Source organism: Ctenopharyngodon idella, chromosome 17 (genome assembly GCF_019924925.1).
Source record: "Ctenopharyngodon idella isolate HZGC_01 chromosome 17, HZGC01, whole genome shotgun sequence".
In the NCBI taxonomy this organism is placed as follows: Eukaryota; Metazoa; Chordata; class Actinopteri; order Cypriniformes; family Xenocyprididae; genus Ctenopharyngodon; species Ctenopharyngodon idella.
Genome location: NC_067236.1, coordinates 8,916,093 through 8,937,736, shown reverse-complemented (window position 1 = coordinate 8,937,736; position 21,644 = coordinate 8,916,093). Strand labels below are relative to the sequence as shown.

The 21,644-nt window shown below is 36.3% G+C and overlaps 1 protein-coding gene across 16 annotated transcripts in view; it reads left to right on the top strand.

Moving 5' to 3' along the window:
- Positions 1–21,644, top strand: part of ank3a (ankyrin 3a) — a 95,055-nt gene that overhangs the window by 48,623 nt on the left and 24,788 nt on the right. For 9 of the 16 annotated variants that reach the window (XM_051867162.1, XM_051867159.1, XM_051867164.1 and 6 more), the window contains 15 exons: positions 410–533; positions 8,434–8,536; positions 10,909–10,959; positions 11,467–11,576; positions 12,622–12,654; positions 13,988–14,212; positions 14,530–14,684; positions 14,784–14,995; positions 15,782–15,989; positions 16,384–16,480; positions 17,724–17,952; positions 18,289–18,414; positions 19,582–19,704; positions 20,015–20,041; positions 20,617–20,695. In XM_051867162.1, the coding sequence (XP_051723122.1) occupies positions 410–533; positions 8,434–8,536; positions 10,909–10,959; positions 11,467–11,576; positions 12,622–12,654; positions 13,988–14,212; positions 14,530–14,684; positions 14,784–14,995; positions 15,782–15,989; positions 16,384–16,480; positions 17,724–17,952; positions 18,289–18,414; positions 19,582–19,704; positions 20,015–20,041; positions 20,617–20,695 (1,902 nt within the window). Of the gene's footprint in view, positions 1–409; positions 534–5,024; positions 5,037–8,433; positions 8,537–10,908; positions 10,960–11,466; positions 11,577–12,621; positions 12,655–13,987; positions 14,213–14,529; positions 14,685–14,783; positions 14,996–15,781; positions 15,990–16,383; positions 16,481–17,723; positions 17,953–18,288; positions 18,415–19,581; positions 19,705–20,014; positions 20,042–20,616; positions 20,696–21,644 lie in introns of all 16 variants that reach the window. The other 7 variants (XM_051867167.1, XM_051867169.1, XM_051867163.1 and 4 more) reach the window with 5 other exon arrangements.

The following is a 21,644-nucleotide window of genomic DNA, read 5'->3' as shown; positions in this document are numbered from 1 at the left end:
GTCCTGATGCAGCAGTAACCGTTCCCTGTGTGTTAGTGAAATATCGCCACCTAAGCTTCTGTTATTCACAGTGGGACAGAAAATCACCCAGGTGACACAGATTACGTGACATAGATTAATATTCTAGAAGCTGCGAGCTGGATGTTTGCATGACACAAGAAGACTGTGGGCTGGTAGGTTCACCCCACAAGAGATGATCCACAAATTATTACCATTGTGTATTCGAGGCAAGACACTTAACCTCAGATTGCTCTAGTGGGACTGTCTTGGCAATAATTGTACTGTAAGTCACTTTGGGTTTTATTTAATTAGAAGAACGAAGGGGAACTGACTGCCGCAGCTGCTGATAGGTCACCTTACCCGTTCACCTTCAAGTGAGCTCACCTTTCGGTCCGCCTTATCCCTGCAGGTGAAGATGCGATGACTGGCGAGACTGAGAAGTATCTTCGGCCACAGGACCTGAGGGAGTTGGGGGATGACTCCCTGCCGCAGGAGGGGTACATGGGTTTCAGTATTGGAGCCCGCTCTGCCAGGTAATAGCACATTTACTTTATTTACTGTAAATGGATGCTCTCTTTTTTTGTGAAGATGTTTGTTACCTTTGCGCTGGTTCTCCATTAGTGGCAAAGATTAGGTGTTGCAAGTTGCTGTGGCAGATATATGGAGTTGTTTGAATGAAGGATCATGGGATTTAGGATGTGGAGTTAGACAAGGAATAGTGTTCAGCTGGTCTTCTCTAAAAGCATTACATCTTAAAGGCGTGTAAATGGACTACTAGTAAGCAAACAAACTAAAACATCAAGTCCAGGCTGTGGGCTTATTGTTTTAATGACAGGACTTTGTGTATTAGCTTTCAGTCTGCATTAATAATTATGCTTCAAGAACAGAAAGATGGTAGGAAACAGACCAGGAATGAAGGAAAGCCAAATCTTGGTCAGATTCACTGTGCATTCAGCACTGTCAGTCTTCATATCCTGTTGTTTACTGTAAATAAACAACACTGGGAGTTTGGTTCTCAGGAAACTGTTCTCATTACACAAATTCAGCTCACCATGTGCCATTCAAGTTAAAGTGTGCATGACACACCGTGTTTTTAGATGACAGGATAAAATTATGAGGAATTGTTATGCAAAGAATAACAGAAAAACACCTGTTTTACTTTTAGTGTAGACATTAAAGCTACAATATGTAAGATTTTTGCAGTAAAATATCCAAAAACCACTAGGCCAGTGTTATATATTTTGTTCAGTTGAGTACTTACAATATCCTAAATGTTTCCAACTATTTGTAAATCGTGAGAAAATCGCAAATTTAACCAAGCATACGGGACGTGTCCGGAAGTCACCTGTCATACCCATGTTACCCTCGGCTTCTGGTTTTATTTTGTAGAAACCATGGAAACACTAAAGACGCTTTAATATATTACATGTTTTATTAGACATGGGAACAACTGTTTGGTTACATTTATAGACAGAAAATGAATTATTGTTATATAGCTCAACACATTTAGTTGTTTAAATCTAGTTTTCTTGATTTTCTGAGAGTACCATGCTTTTACCATGCCCTAGATAAAAACACTATTTTGTCAAGTAGCTAAGTAATACAGCATTTTCTCCATCATACAATGTTTTAAAATTAATCGCATGCCATTTATCAACACAAGCCTCCCAGCATTTATTATTATGATATTCTAAAATCGATCTATCTTACTGCAGTGTGCAACAAGTGTCTCACAGCAGCCGGTGAGTGAACGCACAGAGTAACATTATAACATCATTTTCAACACAATCAAATGTATCTAATACGAAAAACAGTGCTGTGTTACCTCATACGCTTGACCGGAAGAAGCAGAAGCAGCGACTGCAGCATAATAAAAGCTCCACTGCTCGCGAGTCATGTGTCGCGTTCCTCTCTCATTAGCAATCTCTTCAGCGGCCTCGTTCAGCTCCAACGTCACTTAGCCCTGCCCTGCTTCATACTACAGTAACATTAATAATCTCATCCATGAACATGATTTCTGCTCAAGTCCCGTCTCGATTCTTTTCCACTGGCTGTGAGGTGAAGACGACAGATTCCGCACTCAAACTAGGCGTCATCAAGCTACGCCTTTGTTTTGAATAGGTGACTTCTAGTGGCGAAAACTTTACATATTGTAGCTTTAATCTTTATAGTATTTAATATTTTTAAAGAGGTCATATCATGCAGTTATCCCACTTTAGGGAAAATTATTGCATGCTCTACTGCTGGGCAACTTTTGACGAATTTGTAACAGTAATTCGTGGTTGCAAACTGTGATTTTATCAAACATAAAAACTGAGGTGACAGTAGAGTTGCTCAGGTGACAGTCCCAGTTGTTGCTCAGGCTATGTTTGATTTTGCGCTGCCAGAGAAAGCGAAACTAAAAATCACCGGAGTGTGTGAAATGCGCTATACAAATAAACTTGATGCGCCTTATAAAGTCTAATAGCAAGCACAAACCGTGTTAAATAGAAATTGACGTGCAAGCAAAAAGGGTTTCTGTCCTACTGTGTTTTTTCCTACTTTACCACAGTAAAGAATGTGAATATAATAGGCCTAATTAAAAGCGGACCAAAGGAAGAAAAGTTTATAATCCCTTGCATGAGTGAAGATTTGGGAAAAGAAACAGAGATTCCATGTTCAGTGGAATAACTACTGGAATATTGTTAAATTCTCTGCTAACCAGATTGCGATTCGCAAAACAGAGTACAAAGCTAAATGTATGACGTACCTCTCTCATTCGGCATGAACCAAAATGTTTCCATGGCTGCGGTCACATTTAATTGCTAACCTATTAGCCTATTTCTTCTGTAAACAAAGCTTTGTGCTTCACTCGTGTCATATTCACGTAAATACTGGCACAGCCCCCTCAGTGGGTACCAAATATACCCGGATTCTCGGTACTCCCGGTACTACAGAAATGCTGGTATCTTAACATTTTCAAAGTTTCAGTACCGACTTGGTACCAAAGTACCGGTACTTTTGACAACACTACTTCACTGTGTACATTTAATATAGATTAATCCTTATTAAAGCTACCTATTCATTCAAGAGCAGTGACTGATTTATCTTTGTCTTTTGTTGTTTGATTAACATTTATGACAGACTGAAGCAGTAATATTTGGCTGCTGTCACTTTAAGACCGAATGCACGGATCCAATATACTGTTTACGTACATTTTCTTTTTCAACTATTTACATTCACTTAAGACATAAACGACTGTGATACAAGGATACTCACCAAAAAGTTTTTTACTTTTTTTCATGTATCTCACTGAACCTGAAGCCCACAGTATACTTTTGCGCATTCCGCTCCGTCTCGGAGCGTGCGCACAGAAAGCCGACTGGGGAACAGTGTCTCTTTCGTGGCTTAATGCGCTTTTAATGACTTTTAATCAGGCACGTCCCGCAGTTTAGCAACAGTAGACTACATTTTACAGCACTCACTTGTTCGGCTGATTTGGATGTTAATTTTGGCTTAGAGAGGAACGAAAGCGCACCACTGAATGTGGCAGCGGCATAATAATCATTTTACCTTGATTATCTTGTTTTCATAATCGTTGGAAGCCAAAATTGAAATTGAAAATCAATTACGGTTAATCTCACAGCCCTATTTTAACATAAAGTCTACAGTATTTATGTGGCCTGAACAACCTAATGCATTGACCAATGTTGTGTTTTGTTCCATCTCCTAAGTTGGTTTGGTATTTACATACACAGTATGCTCTATTAATGTTTTTTATTTGATTAGCAAAAATACAAGTAAGTGACCAAGTGGAAATAACCGCATAACAGATGCTCGGATGACTAATTGTGGGCTAAATGTATTAATGATTAATGAAACATGATCAAATGGATCTTGACAGCCTTGAGGACACTTCATAACAAGGATGATGTCCTCAACTATATGCAAAATCCGATCTGATATTAGACATTTTAGAAAAAAGTGACATGGTGTTGTACACCTAAAGGTACAAATTTTGAACAATACCTTATAGTCCCTTAGGTTATGGTTGACCAGCTAAGTTTCTCAAAAAGGTTTAGGGCAGAAGACACATCTGTGGTGTTTTGTGCTGAAGTACATCCCATCATATCATTTAAGAGGTCATCTCAACAGTATCTGTTTATCGTTGCAGATGGATGATGAGTGTAGCAGGTGAGAGAGATGGAAAGGTATACCAGTCCTGTCATGCAGGCATTATGTTGCACAATGGAGCCTGATTTTCTGTTGTAGCACGAGACATTTAATTCTGATTGGACGGCTTTTGTGTGCCAGTGGATATAGCATTCGAGGACAGGAAATAAATGGCTGAAAAAAACAATGACATCATCACCGGGAAGGGAACGCTGAGTGACAAAGCTTGGAAATTGCGTGACTCTGTTTCTGTGAACATGTGAAGGTGTGATGTGATGGATACAGACCTTCAGCCTCTTATCACCTTTAGTTATGATGGATTGATTGAATTGATCATTTCAATTTTGTGCTCAGAACACTAGTGCAGCTCAGAGGGAAGAATTAGCTCTATGGTTTACTGTATTTGGATATCGACACAAGAGGCATTGAATAGTCAAATGTGAGTCAAATTAGCTGTATAGATTATTGCTATAATTATGTCATTTGCAAAATACTCAGTATCCCAGCTGCTTAGCCAAGGTAAGACATGCTGTTTCATGTCTGAAAATGAGTTTTAATTGCTTTAGAAATGCTTATTGTTATTTAGATTGTTACTTTTTTGATGTTTTTAAATGTCATCAATGATGTTCTACCCTACTGAGCTTCATATCTTCTGCCTCTTTTGTTTTTTTTTAACATCAGCCTGGCATTGTTTGCTCTTAGATAGGGCTACAAATGTTGCTCGTTTTTGCCAAACGCGTATCGAGTCTTGTCTAGGAGCACAACACATGCTGTGGCAGAGCCTCAGTACCATGCTTAACTCTCACTGCTTCTGCCACGTCCAGTACATTTTACTCTCTTTTCTCTTTCTTCGCTTCTCTCACTCTCTCTAGCCCCAGGATAAGGTAAGAGTGATGTCTTTCTCTCTGCCTTTCTCTCTCTGTGCCTTTCGCCTTCTCTCTCCGTAGCTGTCGTTTCTGTCACTGCCCCTTTCCATACGTACTACAACTCCCATCATGCCTCGCTCCACTGTGTCATCTGGTGCAGTGCGTTTCTGTGGAGTCTCATCCCTTTCATACACTGAGGCCTGAGCTCCTCGGCCTGATAAAACAAATTCATGCATCTCAACTGGAGTTCTGGTCTCTGAACTCCTCTTGCATTGACGATTGATTTGTTCTATCCGGCTCTGAAGCCGAACACGCTTCTTATCGGTCACACAAAAGCCATCTACCACTTTTGAAGGCGGTTTATAAATGGAAAAGATGTGAGGTGTGTTTTAATAAAAGGAAAAGGGGGCAGTAGTTGTGTGTTGTGAAATATTGTGGTTTTAAATGTTATTGATGTCTGAAATATTAATGATTAGTGTGCTAACTATTGTATTTTGTTTGCTTTATGAGTTTTTGTTCAGTGTGGCATGGACTGTGTTTATATATGTTGTGTTTTGCTGTTGTTTCAGTTGTGATGCTCTATGTAACATCCAGGGACAAAAGCTTCAAGCTGATCAGTCAGCATTTGAAGCCGATCAGTCTGTCACATTGCTGATGGCAAATTTAATTGGCCATTACTCGCAGCATTGATCACAGGTTAATTTTATTGCAAAATTAAGAATAGATATGGTGTTCTAAGCATGTTTGTTTGTAATCACTAGTGTGCTTTTGATAGAGAAGCATAGAGAGATTAGTTAATACAAGCACACATATTTGCACAACTTTATTGCAGAACATGAGGTAGGAGGCATTAGATTAGAATATAGCTTCGCCTGTTAGGATGAGAGAACAAATATTCCTTGTATTTCATTGTATGCTGTTTTACATGCAATGCACACAAAACCATAGTACAGCCTTCCTATAACATACCGTCTCTGTTCAGAGTAAGATCATTAGAGAGAGAGAAAAGTGCATAGTAAAGGAGGAGAATGATGAAGAACAAAAGGAAAAGGAGATAAGTTTATGCAGAGGAAGGAAATGAGAGAGTGTGTACTGCAGACAAGGGTGATTCGGCTGCTGTAATGCTACAGAACCATAAAAACAATGCAGATCAGGATGAATGAAACTGACGTATGAGAGGAAGGGATAGAAAGAAAGTTGTACACCCATTCATCCAAAAACTAGCTCACAAACCAACACTGTTTCTTCCGTAAACACACCCTCGTGTACAGTTCTGCTGTGTGCGCTACAGTGCTGTACCTTTAAATCCTGCTGATTGCTGCAGAATTTTCAATCTCTCATACACACCGTGCAACCAACCCAAGACTGCTGTCCTGCAGAGGTCCGGACGTTTCTAGGAGCACTGCAGAAGGGTGCACACATGAACATGTACATTTAAAATGAGCTCAAATTGTCAGTTTATTAGTGGTGCTTAACTGCTCCTAGTGGATTTTGTTTTTTCAAAACTCGTCAGGTGAAATTTAACTAGCATACAAAGTGTAAGACCTCTGCTCATTTAAATATGTCTCTACAGTTCAAAAGTTTATGGTTTATGGTATTTAGAAAGAAATTAATATTTTTATTTAGCAAGGATGCATTAAATTGATCAAAAGCGAAAGTAAAGACATTTATAATGATACAAAAGATTTTTATTGTCTTTTTTTATCTTTTCAACTTTCTATTCATCAATAAATTCTGAAAAAATGTTTCTACAAAAATATTAAATAATTTTAAATCTGCATATTAAAATGATTTCTGAAGGATCATGTGACACTGAAGACTAGTACCTGAAAATTTGCCATCACAAGAATAAATTTAATTTCAAAATATATTAAAATATTTCACTATATTTCTGTATTTGAATGTAAGAGACTTCTTTCAAAAACATTAATTAAACAAATCTTATCGACCCCAGAATGTTAGTGTATTTGGTTAAAACATTTGAATGCTACTATAATATTGCCCATTAGAGATGTTCATTTCGGTTTTTTTCCTGACCGTTACCGACACTCGTCAACTAATCAATAACTGTTAACGGACAAGATTATGTTAAATTAGAATTAAATTAAATTAGAATGGATAAGAATATCTAAAAACAAGGGTTTAGTTTTACATGTGCAAATAGCAGCATAAACAACAAAACATGAGGATTCACACATCGTCACATCATGCATCTGCAGTACAAGGAAGAAAATGATAGAAAAAAACTGCAACAAGTAGTATATGCTGAGTTTCGGTTCATTTTTGTGATGCGCTTCACAAACAAGTTCACAGAAATGAAACGGCAGAAAGTGGCATCCTGTTTGTTTTCTTTATTTTACAAAGGCACAATGTTTTGTTTTTATTGTGAAAAGTAAACCCTTTACAGTTTTGAAAGATGTCTTGCTCTTATCTTTATGACCCAAAAATGGAGTATTTTAAGTTGTTTCCACTGTTATAAGGAAAAAATTCAAGTGGTCACACAGGCCTCACGCACACACACAACATATCAGTTCTAGCATTGCTAACTTGACATCGCAGCCTCTTCATTATCAAAATAAAATATAGTCAACGAAACATATATAACGTTACACTGATTAATTGAAATAGTCCTATAGTAAAATCTGTGCTTCAGCATGCGCTTTGTCAAGCACATTTTTGTCCATGTAAATGATGATGTTTTACGTAGATATTGGAACGAAGTACAAAACCTAGTTTACATACTAAATAATAGTTCAGCATCCAAATACATCATGAATATGAAAACATTTGGATTCGTGCCAAATGAGCGGTTTCTGTTTCAGTTTTGCTATAAATTAATTAATTTTGGCTTTATTTTTTATTCTTGTTTTGTTTTAAATACTGTTAAATTAAAAGTATTTGTTAGGGAGTGAGGGGAACTAAATAGCCTATAGTAATGTTTATAGTGTTTATAATGTTTGTAAACATTTTGCTTTATTTACAGGTATTTTACATTATTTCTGAATGTTTTTACATTATGTTTACTGTGGCATATTTTTTAACTATTCAGCAAACGTTTTAAAATATCTTTAAAATTACTTAAATTATTAATCAATCAAATTTCTTACTGTCGGTTAACGGTTAACCAGTTAATTACTTTTAGGTTTAGCATCCCTATTGTCCATACAACTTCTCTTCTACATGTCTGCCCATGTCAGTTTTTTCTTACTTCCTCCTCTCTGTCCATCAGATATCCCTTTCCCTCCTCACTTCTGTGAAGGGTTTGATTTTGTTTTCCCTGGATGTTGCATGTTGTAACTTTTGTGTTTTTGTTTTGTGTTTATGTTTGTTTGTCCCTGTTTGTGTGTCGTTTGCTTTATGTTTGTGCGTATCTGCTTGTGCGTGTGTACATATGTGAACCTCTTACACACTCCAGTCTGCGCTCCTTCAGCTCAGACAGGTCCAACACTCTGAACAGAAGCTCCTTCGCTCGAGACAGCATGATGATTGAAGAGATGCTGGTACCTACCAAAGACACGGTAAGAATCCTCACTCTCTTTATCTCTGTTGCTTGTGTTTTTCACTCACTCACTCTTCATTCAGTATAATACTCTGCATCATACTTCCAGAAAGCAGTAAGAATTAATTGTTTTAATTGTTTGTTTTTTTTTTGCCAAATTTTAAGGTAGCATCATCCTTAGTAGTAAAGGCAATCCTATAATGTTTAAAAAGCTGGAATGTGATGAATACATCAAAGATGGTGGATGAAGTAAAAAAAACATTTATAATCAGTGTTGTATTATTTTTTTATACTACTTTATTATTTATTAATATTTTGAATTAGCTTTTATTTTTCTATTTTTCATATTTTTGTATTTTATATACAGTCAAACCTAAATGTATTCAGACACCTTGAACATTTCATTCGTTAATACAGTTTATTCACTGTGTTAAAAAAAATGGTAATAAAACATGACAAGATCTCAGAGTTGAACTGTGTCAGAAAAAAATTATCTTAATTATGTCAGATAACACTTAAGCAAAACATGGTCAGGTCAAAGTGTCTGAATAATTTTTGGTCCTAAATTTTTATCAATTTTACTGGTAGTCCACTGTATGAAGAATTTTTAGGTATAATATGTCACAGTTTACTTTATTTTGCTATCCTCACTTGCATAAATGAACTATAGTGTCCTGCACCCACTAGTAAAAATATATCAAAAATGTCTGAATCATTTTTGGTTTGACTGTATATTTTATATTTTCATTTTTATTTTAGTAATTTTAAAATGTGCTTTTGTCACTTTTTTATTATTATTATTAAATATTTCTATTTCTGTATATTAAATATTTAAATTTTTTTTTAAATACTTAGTCATTTTATTTCAGTTGTAACTTTCATTTGTTTCTTCTTATATTTTTTTCAGATTTAAATGAATGACATTTTTTTTTTTTTAAAGTTATAACTAATAACTTTTATTTTTTAAGTTTATAACTAATAGTAATAACTAAAAGTCTTACTTTAAATAATAACCTGTTTATAATTTATTATAAATAGAATTAATTCATAGAATACTGAAATATATATTTAAAAATGGCTTAAATTTATTTTACCACAAATTTGTGTGCTATGTGTGTGTGCCACTGCACCGCTATGAGATATCACACTTGATCTGTATCAACACTGACTGGTCACCACTAGAAACTATATACAACATAAGGTTTGCTTTATACACTTTATATTAGCTATCTTTAACGACTATGTACTTACAGAAATAAAAATGTAGGTAAAGTGTACTTATTATGTTTATGTTGTATTGTAAAACTATAGAGGTGGGATACAGGTAAGGTTAGGACAGATTTGTTGGTACAGCTGTAATTACATGCAGGTGTGTTTTAAAATATAAGTGCAGTGCAACAACATGTGCACAATAAGTGCATTGTATCAAATGCTTAATTTAAATGTTATTACATAGTAGTTAATGACACTTAATATAAAGTGAGACCCTTGTCGGATAACCCTTAACCCTGTAATTATAAAAAGCCATAGCTTTATTTTTGTTTTCATTTATTGTCAGACTTTCTTCCTCAGGACTTTCAACAACACAGCGAAATGTCCTGGAATATTTGTGTTGGGTCCCATGGGGTTTGCGAAAGCCCGGTTCCCATCCACACTGATACAAACACTCTCACATTCTCTTCTGTCCAGTGTCACATTCTCATTTCCAAATGTGCCTTTAAATAAACTCTTAGACTTGAGACTTTCAGTCTAATAATAAAGGCACATTTGGAAATCAAAATGCTTGACCTCAATCTATCCATAAGCAGATGGCTAGACACTGGGAGAAAGACAAGAGGGAGAAAGAGAAAGAGAGGGAGAGAGAGAGACGGAGTGTCAGACTTGGACTCTGTCAAGCTTTTCCATTATGTGTTTTCCTGTTCAGAGTTCTGTTGCTCTTTCCATTTTCAGGAGTAAATATTCACATCAGACTCTTGAAATAACTTCATTCCTAAAGAATACGAAGATACAAATTTGAATCAGATTCACTTATGCATATCAAATATGACAGCAATTAGCTTTAGCTAAACGTAAGGGTTATGGTTAGTATTCATACAGCCTTGAGAGTGCACTACTGCATACTAAAGTGTTTTCATTTTTGCTTCAGTGTCAGAATTTGTGTTCCAAAAGTGATTGGGCTGCCTACCTTGACAGCTTTTTGGGTATCATACAAATGTTCAATTCAGGTTCGATTAGGTAGACAGATCACTAGGTTTTGAACAACATCATAGAAAGACTTTGTAATTTGTTTTATCACACTACCTGCTTTCTTTTTGTTTGGCTGAGCAAGGATCACCCTTTCCTGCTTTACAGCAAGTAGCATAAACATGCCTGTGTGTTTTTCTTTTAAAGCTTCAGAGTGTATTTAAAGATATTTCCTACATGGTGGACCCTCAGAATAAGGTACAGGTTCTTGTTAGATCATCACGATGTTAGATCATCACTCCATTTTTCCATTCTTTCATTACACAAAAATCCGAACACACTCATTTTCTCTCATTGATTCACTCATCAGCATTTATGTGTTATTGTTTGTTTATACAATACAAGCTCCACCCCCATCGACGGCCCTGTCAGTGTTTATTTCATTGTCTTTCACTCATTGTGCTTTCAGAATTTTTTTTTTCTCTGATTGAGTGTCCTGTTTGGTGCCATGTTTTATCCAGATGCATCAACACAGTGTTTCCGAAGACATTCTATTTTCTTAACTTTATCTTGACAGTGGTTTTACAAGGCATCTTTGGAATTTTTAGATAACTGAGTCATTGAATTTAAAAATATAACATAATTTAATTTTATCATATCATTTCTGAATGTAATTACATTTTTAACAACCTGCACCCTCCTTTATAAGGGTAAGCAACTTTCCTGACCCTTATAAGTGTGTTTTATGTTTGTATGTGTTTACAGCACCTTGCAGTGACTCGTGAATACAACAGCGAGTGTATGCGGCGCTACAGTTGGACCCCTGACACAGTGGACCACTCACACAACACTGTGTGCAGTCCTGTGCACTCTGGGTAAGTAAACGGCTTTGTGTTTAGATGATTTTAAAGGATGCAAACACATTAGTAGCCACAACGTTAATACATTTTGATTATATATGATGTTTTTTATACAACTGTTCAAAAGTTTGGGTCAGTGAGATTTCTGAATGGTTTTGCAAGAAGTCACTCTCTTATTCTCATCAAGGCTGCATTTATAAAATAACTGATTAATATATAATAAATAATTTTGAATATTATAAAGATAATATCATAAAGATGGCAAAGCTGAATTTTTAGCAGCATTTACTGTAGTCTTCAGCATCATATTATCCTTGTTCTGCTTAATATTCTGATTAAACCATAATACATATTTTTTCAGCATATTTTAATGTACAGAAAATTCAAAAGAACAGCATTTATTTGAAATAGAAATCTTTTGAAACCTTATAAATGTCTTCACTGTCACATTTAAACATTTTAATGCATCCTTGCTGAGTGAAAATATTAATGTGTTAAAAAAAAAACTTTCTTACTGACCTTAAACTTTTGAACGGCAGTTCCCCACTTATTTTACAAAAGAAATTTCTTTTATTTATGCGAAATTAAAGGTAGTCATTTCCAGTAGTGGCACCAAATGAACTGTGTTTCTGTTACCATTTTCATTCATTTCGATGCTAAAACTTGACTCCCTACCTTTAACCACCTGTTTCTCCTAATGGGGGATTGAGCATATCATTAGCATATTATAATAATACCATTTATGATCGGAGGAAGATGATTTAACCCAACCAAACTGCAAACATAATGCTGTTTTGGGCAAGCATGCAAAAAGCTTTTCATTGGCTTTATTGAGTTGTTTTGCATAAAGCACATTTTGTTTTCCTTTAGGTCCCCCCCCCACACACACACACTTTCAGCTGCATTGCACATAAGATCTGATTTTTGACATCAGCTTCATGTCTTGCTTACTTGTATGTCAGCTGTTTTACCATGACAACAACTGTAATAATGAATGTTGTTTATTTTTACCTCCTGCTTTCTGTTCTTGTTTTCTTTTCGTTAATTTTTCCTTTTGCAGCCCTTCCTCCCCGCTTCCTCAGTATGACTCCAGGTGAAAACTGAGTCCGGTGACATCACTCTTTCTATAGCTTTCTGTCCTGTCTTTTCCGTCTATTTTTCATCTGTTCTCTCGTGTTTTCTTTCACTTTATCTCTTTCCTGTTCTCTGGTGTTTTATTCCCTGTTTTATCTCCTCATCTGTGTGAGCGCTCCTCCACACTGTGCGTGTGTTTAGCTGGTCTTTGGAAAATGGACCTTATATTCAGAGATCAGCAACTTCAGCACATTTCTAAAATAAATTGCAGATCACTCATTACACACACTAGTACTACCACCAACAGCACATTAGAAAATTAGTAATGAAAGGGAGGTTTTTGTCATGTTCTTCACTTCTCAGTAAGAAATCACCTGTTAAAGCTGCATCATTTTTTTTTCAGTAGGAATGGGCAATATATTATAATTATGATTTAAAATAAGAATTGTGAATTTCACAATGATGTTAACACGGTTTTTATTTTAGTCCACACCATTTGACAATATTTATTTATATTAGATAATATTTATTGTTATGAAAGGAAATGATTAAATATGATTCTTCCATGAGATTTTTTTTTAATTTTTTTTATTAAAAATAATATAGTAAAACATACATTATTAACTTTACAGTTTCAGTTCCTACATTAAACATTTTGAAATGGAATCAGTGGTCAAAATGGTTCCTCTGACAACAACAACAACGACAAAAACATACTTTCAAGCCATTTTAGAGCAATTGCATTTATGCAAGAGTGTTTTTAAGACCTCATCAACAGTTTTAGAATCTCATGAACACACAATTGCATTCATTTCACATTAACAGATAATGGGTGTTTTGGGTTTTCTGTCCACCTGTGGAGGTGCTTTTGGTCACACTGTTGATCACTGATCACTGCTTCGAAACAATTGATCTTGGCAGTAAAGGGGATAGCATTTGACTCCGAGTCATGAGTACAGTGACTGTGGTAATATTTTGGTAAGTCGATATTCAAGGATTCCCTTGTGTTTCTTCTGTCTCTGCTGCTGTTGTATGAGGGAATAAATGCTGCCAGGTTTAACAGCTCGAAGCACTGTCACTCTTTTTAATTGTTTTTCCTCTGTCTCTATCTCTCTCGCTGTAATGGTCTGTTCTTGCTTACTGTTTCTCCTCCTTTTCGTTTCTGCTTAGACCTTTCCCTTCTCCCTCCCTCTCTCTCTCTCGCCACGTGTGTTGGGTGTACAGTGATCACAGCATGGGAATCGTCTCTCACTCGTTCGTGTCTGTGTAGTGGTTTTAGCGTGGTTTCCCTCTTTCTTTCTTCATTTCCTTCCACCTCTCTCTTTCATTAATCTTTCATTCTCTTCTTACAGGTTCCTAGTGAGTTTCATGGTGGACGCTCGGGGTGGGTCGATGAGAGGAAGTCGTCATGATGGTATGCGTATAATCATTCCACCCAGGAAGTGTCCAGCACCAACACGAATCACCTGCCGCCTAGCAAAGCGCCACCGCCTGGCATACCCACCCCCTATGGTGGAGGGGGAGGGTCTTGTGAGCAGACTGGTGGAGATGGGGCCATCCGGGGCACAGTTTTTGGGGTAAGAGTTCCTCTGAGGTGGCTCAAAATATCTGTTGTCTCTCAGGAAAGGAGATAAATTATAAAAAACAATCTTAATTTTTAAAATTAATATACATATTAATCTTAAATTGATCAGTTTTTAAGCTACACAAAAAACATCAATTGGGAATGAGTTCAGACTGAGTAATATCAGGGTTTTCATCTTAAATTCTCTTCTTCACTTAAATTCTCTTAAAATCAGTGCAGTTTGCATGGTGCAGTTCTCCATCTGAATGCACTGGACTTCCACAATCTGTTTAGTGAATTCACTCCTTATTGTCTTCACTTCATTTTCAGGCCTGTGATAGTAGAAATTCCTCATTTTGGCTCTATGCGGGGAAAGGAGAGAGAGCTGATCGTCCTACGCAGCGATAATGGAGAGACCTGGAAAGAACATCATTATGACTGCAGGGTGACAGAACTCACCTCGATCCTCAATGGCATGGATGAGGGTAATGTACAAACAGCTGACGTAACTAAAACTACCTCACGGGGAGCTTTCATTTAATTCACATCATTCTGATTATTTGTGATTTCATATGTAATTACAGAGATGGACAGTCCAGCAGAGCTTGAGAAAAAACGTATCTGCCGCATCATCACAAAAGATTTCCCACAGTACTTTGCGGTGGTGTCACGCATCAAGCAAGAAAGTGATCACATGGGACCTGAGGGCGGAGTCCTGAGTAGTGAGGCGGTTCCCATGGTGAAAGCTGCCTTTCCCCAGGGAGCACTTACAAAGAAGATTCGTGTTGGACTACAGGTATAAGGGCTTATCAAGATGGTTGTTGTCAAATTTTGTTTGATCAAGCTTAATCTTTTAATTTAGTTCCCAAGGTCATGGAAAACCATAAACATAATTTTAAAATTGTTTTTTCAGGAGCTGGAGAAGGATTTTTCTATAGTAAATAAATATCCATTTATGGTGGTTATCCGCTTTAAAATATTTAATAAGCTCAGTTTGTGAGTGCTTTTGTTTCGTCTGAGTTAGTTTATTTTTAATAAATCAGTCAAACTGGTTCACAAAATTATCTGAATGATTCTTCAGAGAAAGAAATTTTAGAAGTTTACATAAAACTGGCCTGCCTTGTCATCTCAAGGAGCTCTGGGAACTTTCTTTCTCTCTCACATACACACAATAGTAGAATATTTTCCCACACACACAAAATAGCAGAATATCGTCTATTCTTTGGATACTCCGTCTGTTCAAACGGTGGTCAACATGCATTTCCTGGCAGACAGCTCATGAATATAGCATAGAAACTATAGAATATATACATACATATTACACAAGGAACAAGTCAGGAGACTAAAGCAATAAAAAGCTATACACATTCTAATGATGATTAGTTAGATGCATATGCCTAGAGTGACCTTGTGCCTATCAGAGTCCTGCATGGTTCCTGTTTTATAAACTCGCACCCGGCCCGCACCTGCAGTACTTGACAGAACACCCGACCCGTTAAGTAGATGCTCTCTAAAATAGATGCTCTTCTGTTTTTTCTCCTGTTCTTAATACTGCTTGTCTTTCTGTCTTTTTCTCTCTTAGGCACAGCCAGTGCCAGAGGACCTGGTGTGGACCATCACTGGTAACCGTGCATCATTCAGCCCAATTGTTACTGTGGAGCCCAGAAGGAGGAAATTCCACAAGCCCATCACCATGACAATCCCTGTGCCGCCCAGATCCAAAGAGGCTGTTGCTAATGGACGCAAAGGAGAACCCGCCCCCTGCCTTAGACTGCTCTGTAGCATCACAGGCATGTGAATAGTGAAAGCTTGTGTATTTTAAATGAGATGGGAGAGAAAATGTCAGGTTTAATTTTTTTTTTTTTATGAAATACTTGAGAGTTTCTTTTATTTGAGAGCAGAAATATAAATAAATAATTAACAACTGCACATTGATTTGAGATCATTTCAATTTAAATTCAACATTTGGGTTTGCTTTGGTGTATACAGAGTTAAAAGAGCAGGTAAATTCTGAGATAAAATGTGCATTTGCTAAGGAACATCAAATTTCTTACTGCTATCGGATAAAAAGCACAATCTTAAGTACATTACTGTATCATACCCAACAACATATTTTGATAACATATCACAGTCTCTGTAGTGATTCCCAACACCAGTGTTTAAAAGTGTTGCATCTTTTTTTAGGTGGAACATCCCCTGCGCAGTGGGAAGACATCACCGGGACCACTCCTCTCTCCTTTGTCACAGATTGTGTTTCCTTCACTACAAATGTGTCTGCCAGGTGAGTCTCAGCTGATGTTGGAGTACATCACATGCAGATTCAAATCATGTGAGAGACAGTGAGAGGACAGTGGAGGATTTCTGCCCTAGATTAAATTATATTATTCTAATTATGTTCATCTGCACATCTGCAAAGTCAGATTCTGATTGAACTCAAATATGACTGCAGACTGTTGCTTAGAAAAATGAATTAGTGAGAAGAAGAAGGTTCACATAAGGTCATTAAAGAACAGAGACCTTTTCTATAAATATTGTGAGGGATCTGCTTATCTTTCAGCCCATAATTTCTCACTGGCTCACTGGCTTGTGTGTGTCAGTTCCTAACAAAAATGTTCTTAAAATCAAACATTAAAATGAATTGATATTACCTTGAACTGCATAAGCCTAGCAATATGCAAAATTTAACCATGTTTATTCTCGTTGCCAGTAAGCCTGCATTTAATGTACTCTGGGTTGTATTTTATTTGACCTATTTTACATTTTATTTTGTCGTTTTTGGGAATATACACGTCAACAAAAAGGGTATTATTGAGAGGGAGAGGAACCATGAAAAAGGTAAAAAGAAATGAGGGGAAAGGAATAGATGGTATAGAAAGAGGAGATGGAGCAAGAAAAGTTGAGGATGTAGATAGAGGAGAGGAGGAAAGAGAAGAGGGAGAACAGATGGGTAGAATGAAGGGCAATGGTATAGTGGAAAGAGCAAGAGAAGAAAATATAAGAAGATATTGGAGGGAGGAGAAGTAGAAGGATAGGGTACAGATGCCACCCATGTTCATGTTGGGATCTTCCTAATTTGACTAGCTACTGTTAAGATGAATTTAAGCAAAATATTTGATTGGTGCGCACAGCCTTTGACATCAACAACAAAAGATATGGGATATGTTTTCTCCTCCCTTTTGATAAGCATATTTATTTTTTTATTCTAGATATGCATGCTTCTGTAGTCATATTTTGTTATTTGCATTTTTTGTCTATGAACCTATCAGAATAGATTTGTGGTGCTTTTTTGGATTTTGGCCGTCCCGCTGAGCACCACTGGTACAAACATTCATTGTTTGTGTCAAACAGCTGACTAAAGATTTTGCTTCTGAAACTTATATCATGTAAACATCTTAGAACCTAGATTCTTCATCCCTTGAAGTTGTAACAGCAAAAGTACTGTAAATATTTGTGAAAATTTTAAGAATTGGGGAGGATTTTTCTTATTCTTAGGGAATTTCCCCCCTCTCCTCTCCTTTCTGTAGATTTTGGTTGGCAGACTGTCAGCAGATAAGTGAGACGGTGGGTTTAGCATCTCAGCTGTATCGAGAGCTGATCTGTGTTCCGTACCTGGCCAAGTTTGTGGTGTTTGCTAAAATGATCGACCCTGTAGAGTCCCGCCTGCGTTGCTTCTGCATGACTGATGACAAAGCCGACAAAACTCTGGAGCAGCAGGAGAACTTTGAGGAGGTGGCAAGAAGCAAAGACATTGAGGTGTGCAACTGTAACACTCTAGCCTACACACATGCTCTATACACATGTTCACATAAATAATTAACGATCTCTCAGTGTTTGGAAGCTGTGAGTCATGAGTTTGTGAATATTCATGTATATACACACATAGAGAAATTCATTGCAAAAAACTTGATAGAACATGTACTCACAAACCTTTATTCCTCTGTCATTCACAGTTAATATTTATAAAACATCCACACATTCATATTCTCCATATTCCTCTATAACACAATAACACTTTTGTGATCATTCAGTAACACTTTAGAGACATAAATGTACAACTTCTTATGATCCGTTCCTCTTTTTCTTTGTCAGATTCTGGAGGGTAAGCCCATTCATGTAGAATGCTACGGTAACATCTGTCCTCTGGCAAAGAGTGGCCAGCAACTCGTCTTCAACTTCTATGCCTTCAAAGAGAACCGACTCCCATTCAACATCAAGGTTTGAGAGACAGTGGCTCATACATCCTGATTTGACACATTTCTCCAAACTCAGATCACTGCTTTCAAAACAATTAGCATGGTGATATGAACACTTTATAATTGTCCTAAACAAATTATAAGTTTTCATTCAGTTATACAAATCATATGCATAATTGTCTCAAAATATTTTGTACAAAATTCTCAAATGTGTTCACATCCATTCACACAGCCAACCAAAATTTTAATATATCAGGAAAAAAACATTTTGCTGATTTTACAAATTTTACAAAAATCACAAACATTTATATACCATTTTTCCAAACAGAACCAACTAAACTCTGTAATTTTTCAATTGCATGTGGAATGATTTCACTTGACCCTAAACCAGTATCTGCTATGTTAATAATAAACACAATGCATGAAAATCAAATTTCCTAATTGTTTACAACTATCTCAATTACAACAAAAGAAAACAAAACAAAAGAAGGAGAAGAATAAGAAGGAGAAAAGGAAGAGGTGTAAGAGTGAGAGGTGGTAGAGGGGGTAGAGGAAGTGTATTATTGAGAGGGAGAGGAACTGTGGAAGAGGTAAAAAGAAATGAGCAGAAAGGAATGGATGGTATTGGAAGAGGAGATGGAGTTGAGGATGTAGAAAGAGAAGAATTTCAACTTTTATTTTGTCTTGTGGACTATATGTAAACCTCTTTTATGTAAAATATCTTATTCATGACAGTACTAAATAAAAAAATAACATGCATTCTATATGATCCCTCTTATTTTTTTTAGATTCTGCAAGTTGTATGTACTTGACCATGACTGTATATATTTTTGTGTGTTGCACTGGCAGATATAACAATTGTCTTGGACATAATATTGATTCTTAGCGGCGTGAAGGCAGCAGCATCACAAACGTTTAAGGTTACCAGTGCCGCTGAAAAAATGCTCTATTCACAGTCAGCCTTGAATAATTTATTCCATTGGCAAAAGTGTCCTGTAACAGGGGGTTTCCAAGATAAATTTAAAAAAATAATTATCGGCTGGTCATGTGATCTCAACATAGCAGATCCCATGAGGCAGCTCAGCTCAATATAAACTAAAACAGCTTTTATCAGGCTACTGATATGACTGGAGTTATATGTTAAGATTTTTGTCATTCTATGTTGTGTGTGTATGGATGTGTTTTGTAGGTCAGAGATATGGGCCAAGAGCCATGTGGGAGAATATCTTTCCTCAGAGAACCTAAAATCGCAAAAGGCCTGCCACAGAGTGCAATCTGCAACCTTAACTTCACACTGCCAACACACAGAAAGGTAAGAACAAACATAAACATGATTCTGTGACATTTTCTCTAGTGTTATCTAGAGTCTTCAACTATTAAACATCATCACAGAGCTATTTGTGTCGCTGCTTTAGCTGTAACTTTATTTTGCCTTTCCTTTTGTCTTGTTCACTTTTAATCTCTCTGCATCTGCATTTTTTTACCTTTTCCACTCACTTACTGTCCTCTTTCAACTCCTTTTCTCTTACTCCTCTACCTCCAACGCCATCTTCACATACTCACCATCCTCGGCTGCTGCTGCTCCATTATGTATTGCTGCAATGCATCGTGGGATATTGTAGGAAATGGAGTCAGATCCTGATGATGAGGTACATATTTCATAACTTGTCCACCTTTGCCTTTAGTGTGGTGCTTATGTGATCATACGCTTATTTATGTGATTGGTCAAAGTTTTTGTACCAGCTTGTCATTGGTCATGCAAGTGCATGACTTCTTTTTGTGTTTATCAGTAGATTTAAAGCATTGTTATTTTGTGGCTTATTGGAAACATTGTTCACATATCTCTTTTGCAGATTTGATTTTTATTTAATTTTATTTCAAAGTGAAGCAATTAGGCAGTTTCACTGGAAAATACCTTTCACACTGTTATCAAATGGGCTGTGCTTGTCTAGTTGACCCTCTCTCAGGAGACTGCATTTCAAAGTGAAATGTACCACAACATTCCTTACAGAAACTGAAGCAATTTGAATGTTTTATCGATATCCTAAATTAAATGTACCACATCAAATAATTCCTTCAAAAAAAAAAATCTGGGCCAACATAGATACAGTGCTTTCAAAACAATCAAAAGGAAATGATAGTAATTAGCCACTTAAAAGATCATTGCACTACGATTTTTGTCACTTTGTTCTTACATAGGATTTTTACTTTTGTGTTATTGCAGAATGACAAAGATCGACGACATACCTTTGCCTCATTAGCATTGCGAAAGCGCTACAGCTATCTGGCCGATCCAGCATCCAGTGAGTCCTACATTTTCTTTATTCTTGAAACATCAGCATGACATAATTACACAGTCAAAGCGTCACATATACACAGGCATCTGATACAGGCATATATGAAGGCACAGTAATCTCATATCTCACCATTTTCAAAAACTGAACTGCCAGTATGTCATGTCTGTGTACAGTAGTCATAAACAATTACATTTGTTTGCTTGCTTTTTTTGCCTTTTTTTTCTTTGTCATGTGTTGTTTTTCCATTGTTTGACATTTTATATGATTTGCTACCACATTGTGTATTGCCTGATGTGTTTTTGAATAAACCTATCATTTGTCTTATTGTTATTTGTTGTATTATTTTCAAAAGAACTTGCTTGGTTTATTGACAGTTCTTATAATTGCTCATTATTTAAAAAAACATGGTATTCAATATCAGTATTTTACCATTCGCTTCCGTATTCATTTATTTAGGTTGTTTTTTGTAACTTATTAAAACTAGATGACTTGTAATTTGTCAGATTTGTAAGGGAAAATTGAAAGTGGGTTTGTCACAGAACCAAAATTTCAATAGTCATTAACAATATTAGCCAATATCTAAAACTAATAGGCTATTTAACACACTCCTTTAGTTAATTATTAATGTAAATATTAATATTAAATTAAAACAGTGGCATGTAAATATTTAGCAGTGATTCTAATTTAAAAATTTGAAGTACAGTATATTTTTTTCCCATGTGGGCCTAACTTTGTGTTCATGTTCGATCGTAGATGGCTTGTTAATTAAATGTATTAAAGTTACCCAGCTGTGATCGGTGAGTGTTTTTCCCCTTCATTTTTGGTTAATATTAACAGTATGATAAACAGTTGCAGGTCTGCATTTACACTGCAAGGCATAATGCACAGATATATTTTGACAAATCTTATTGACTAAATCTAAATTTACAAAGCACAAGTACTTATGACATTTCTA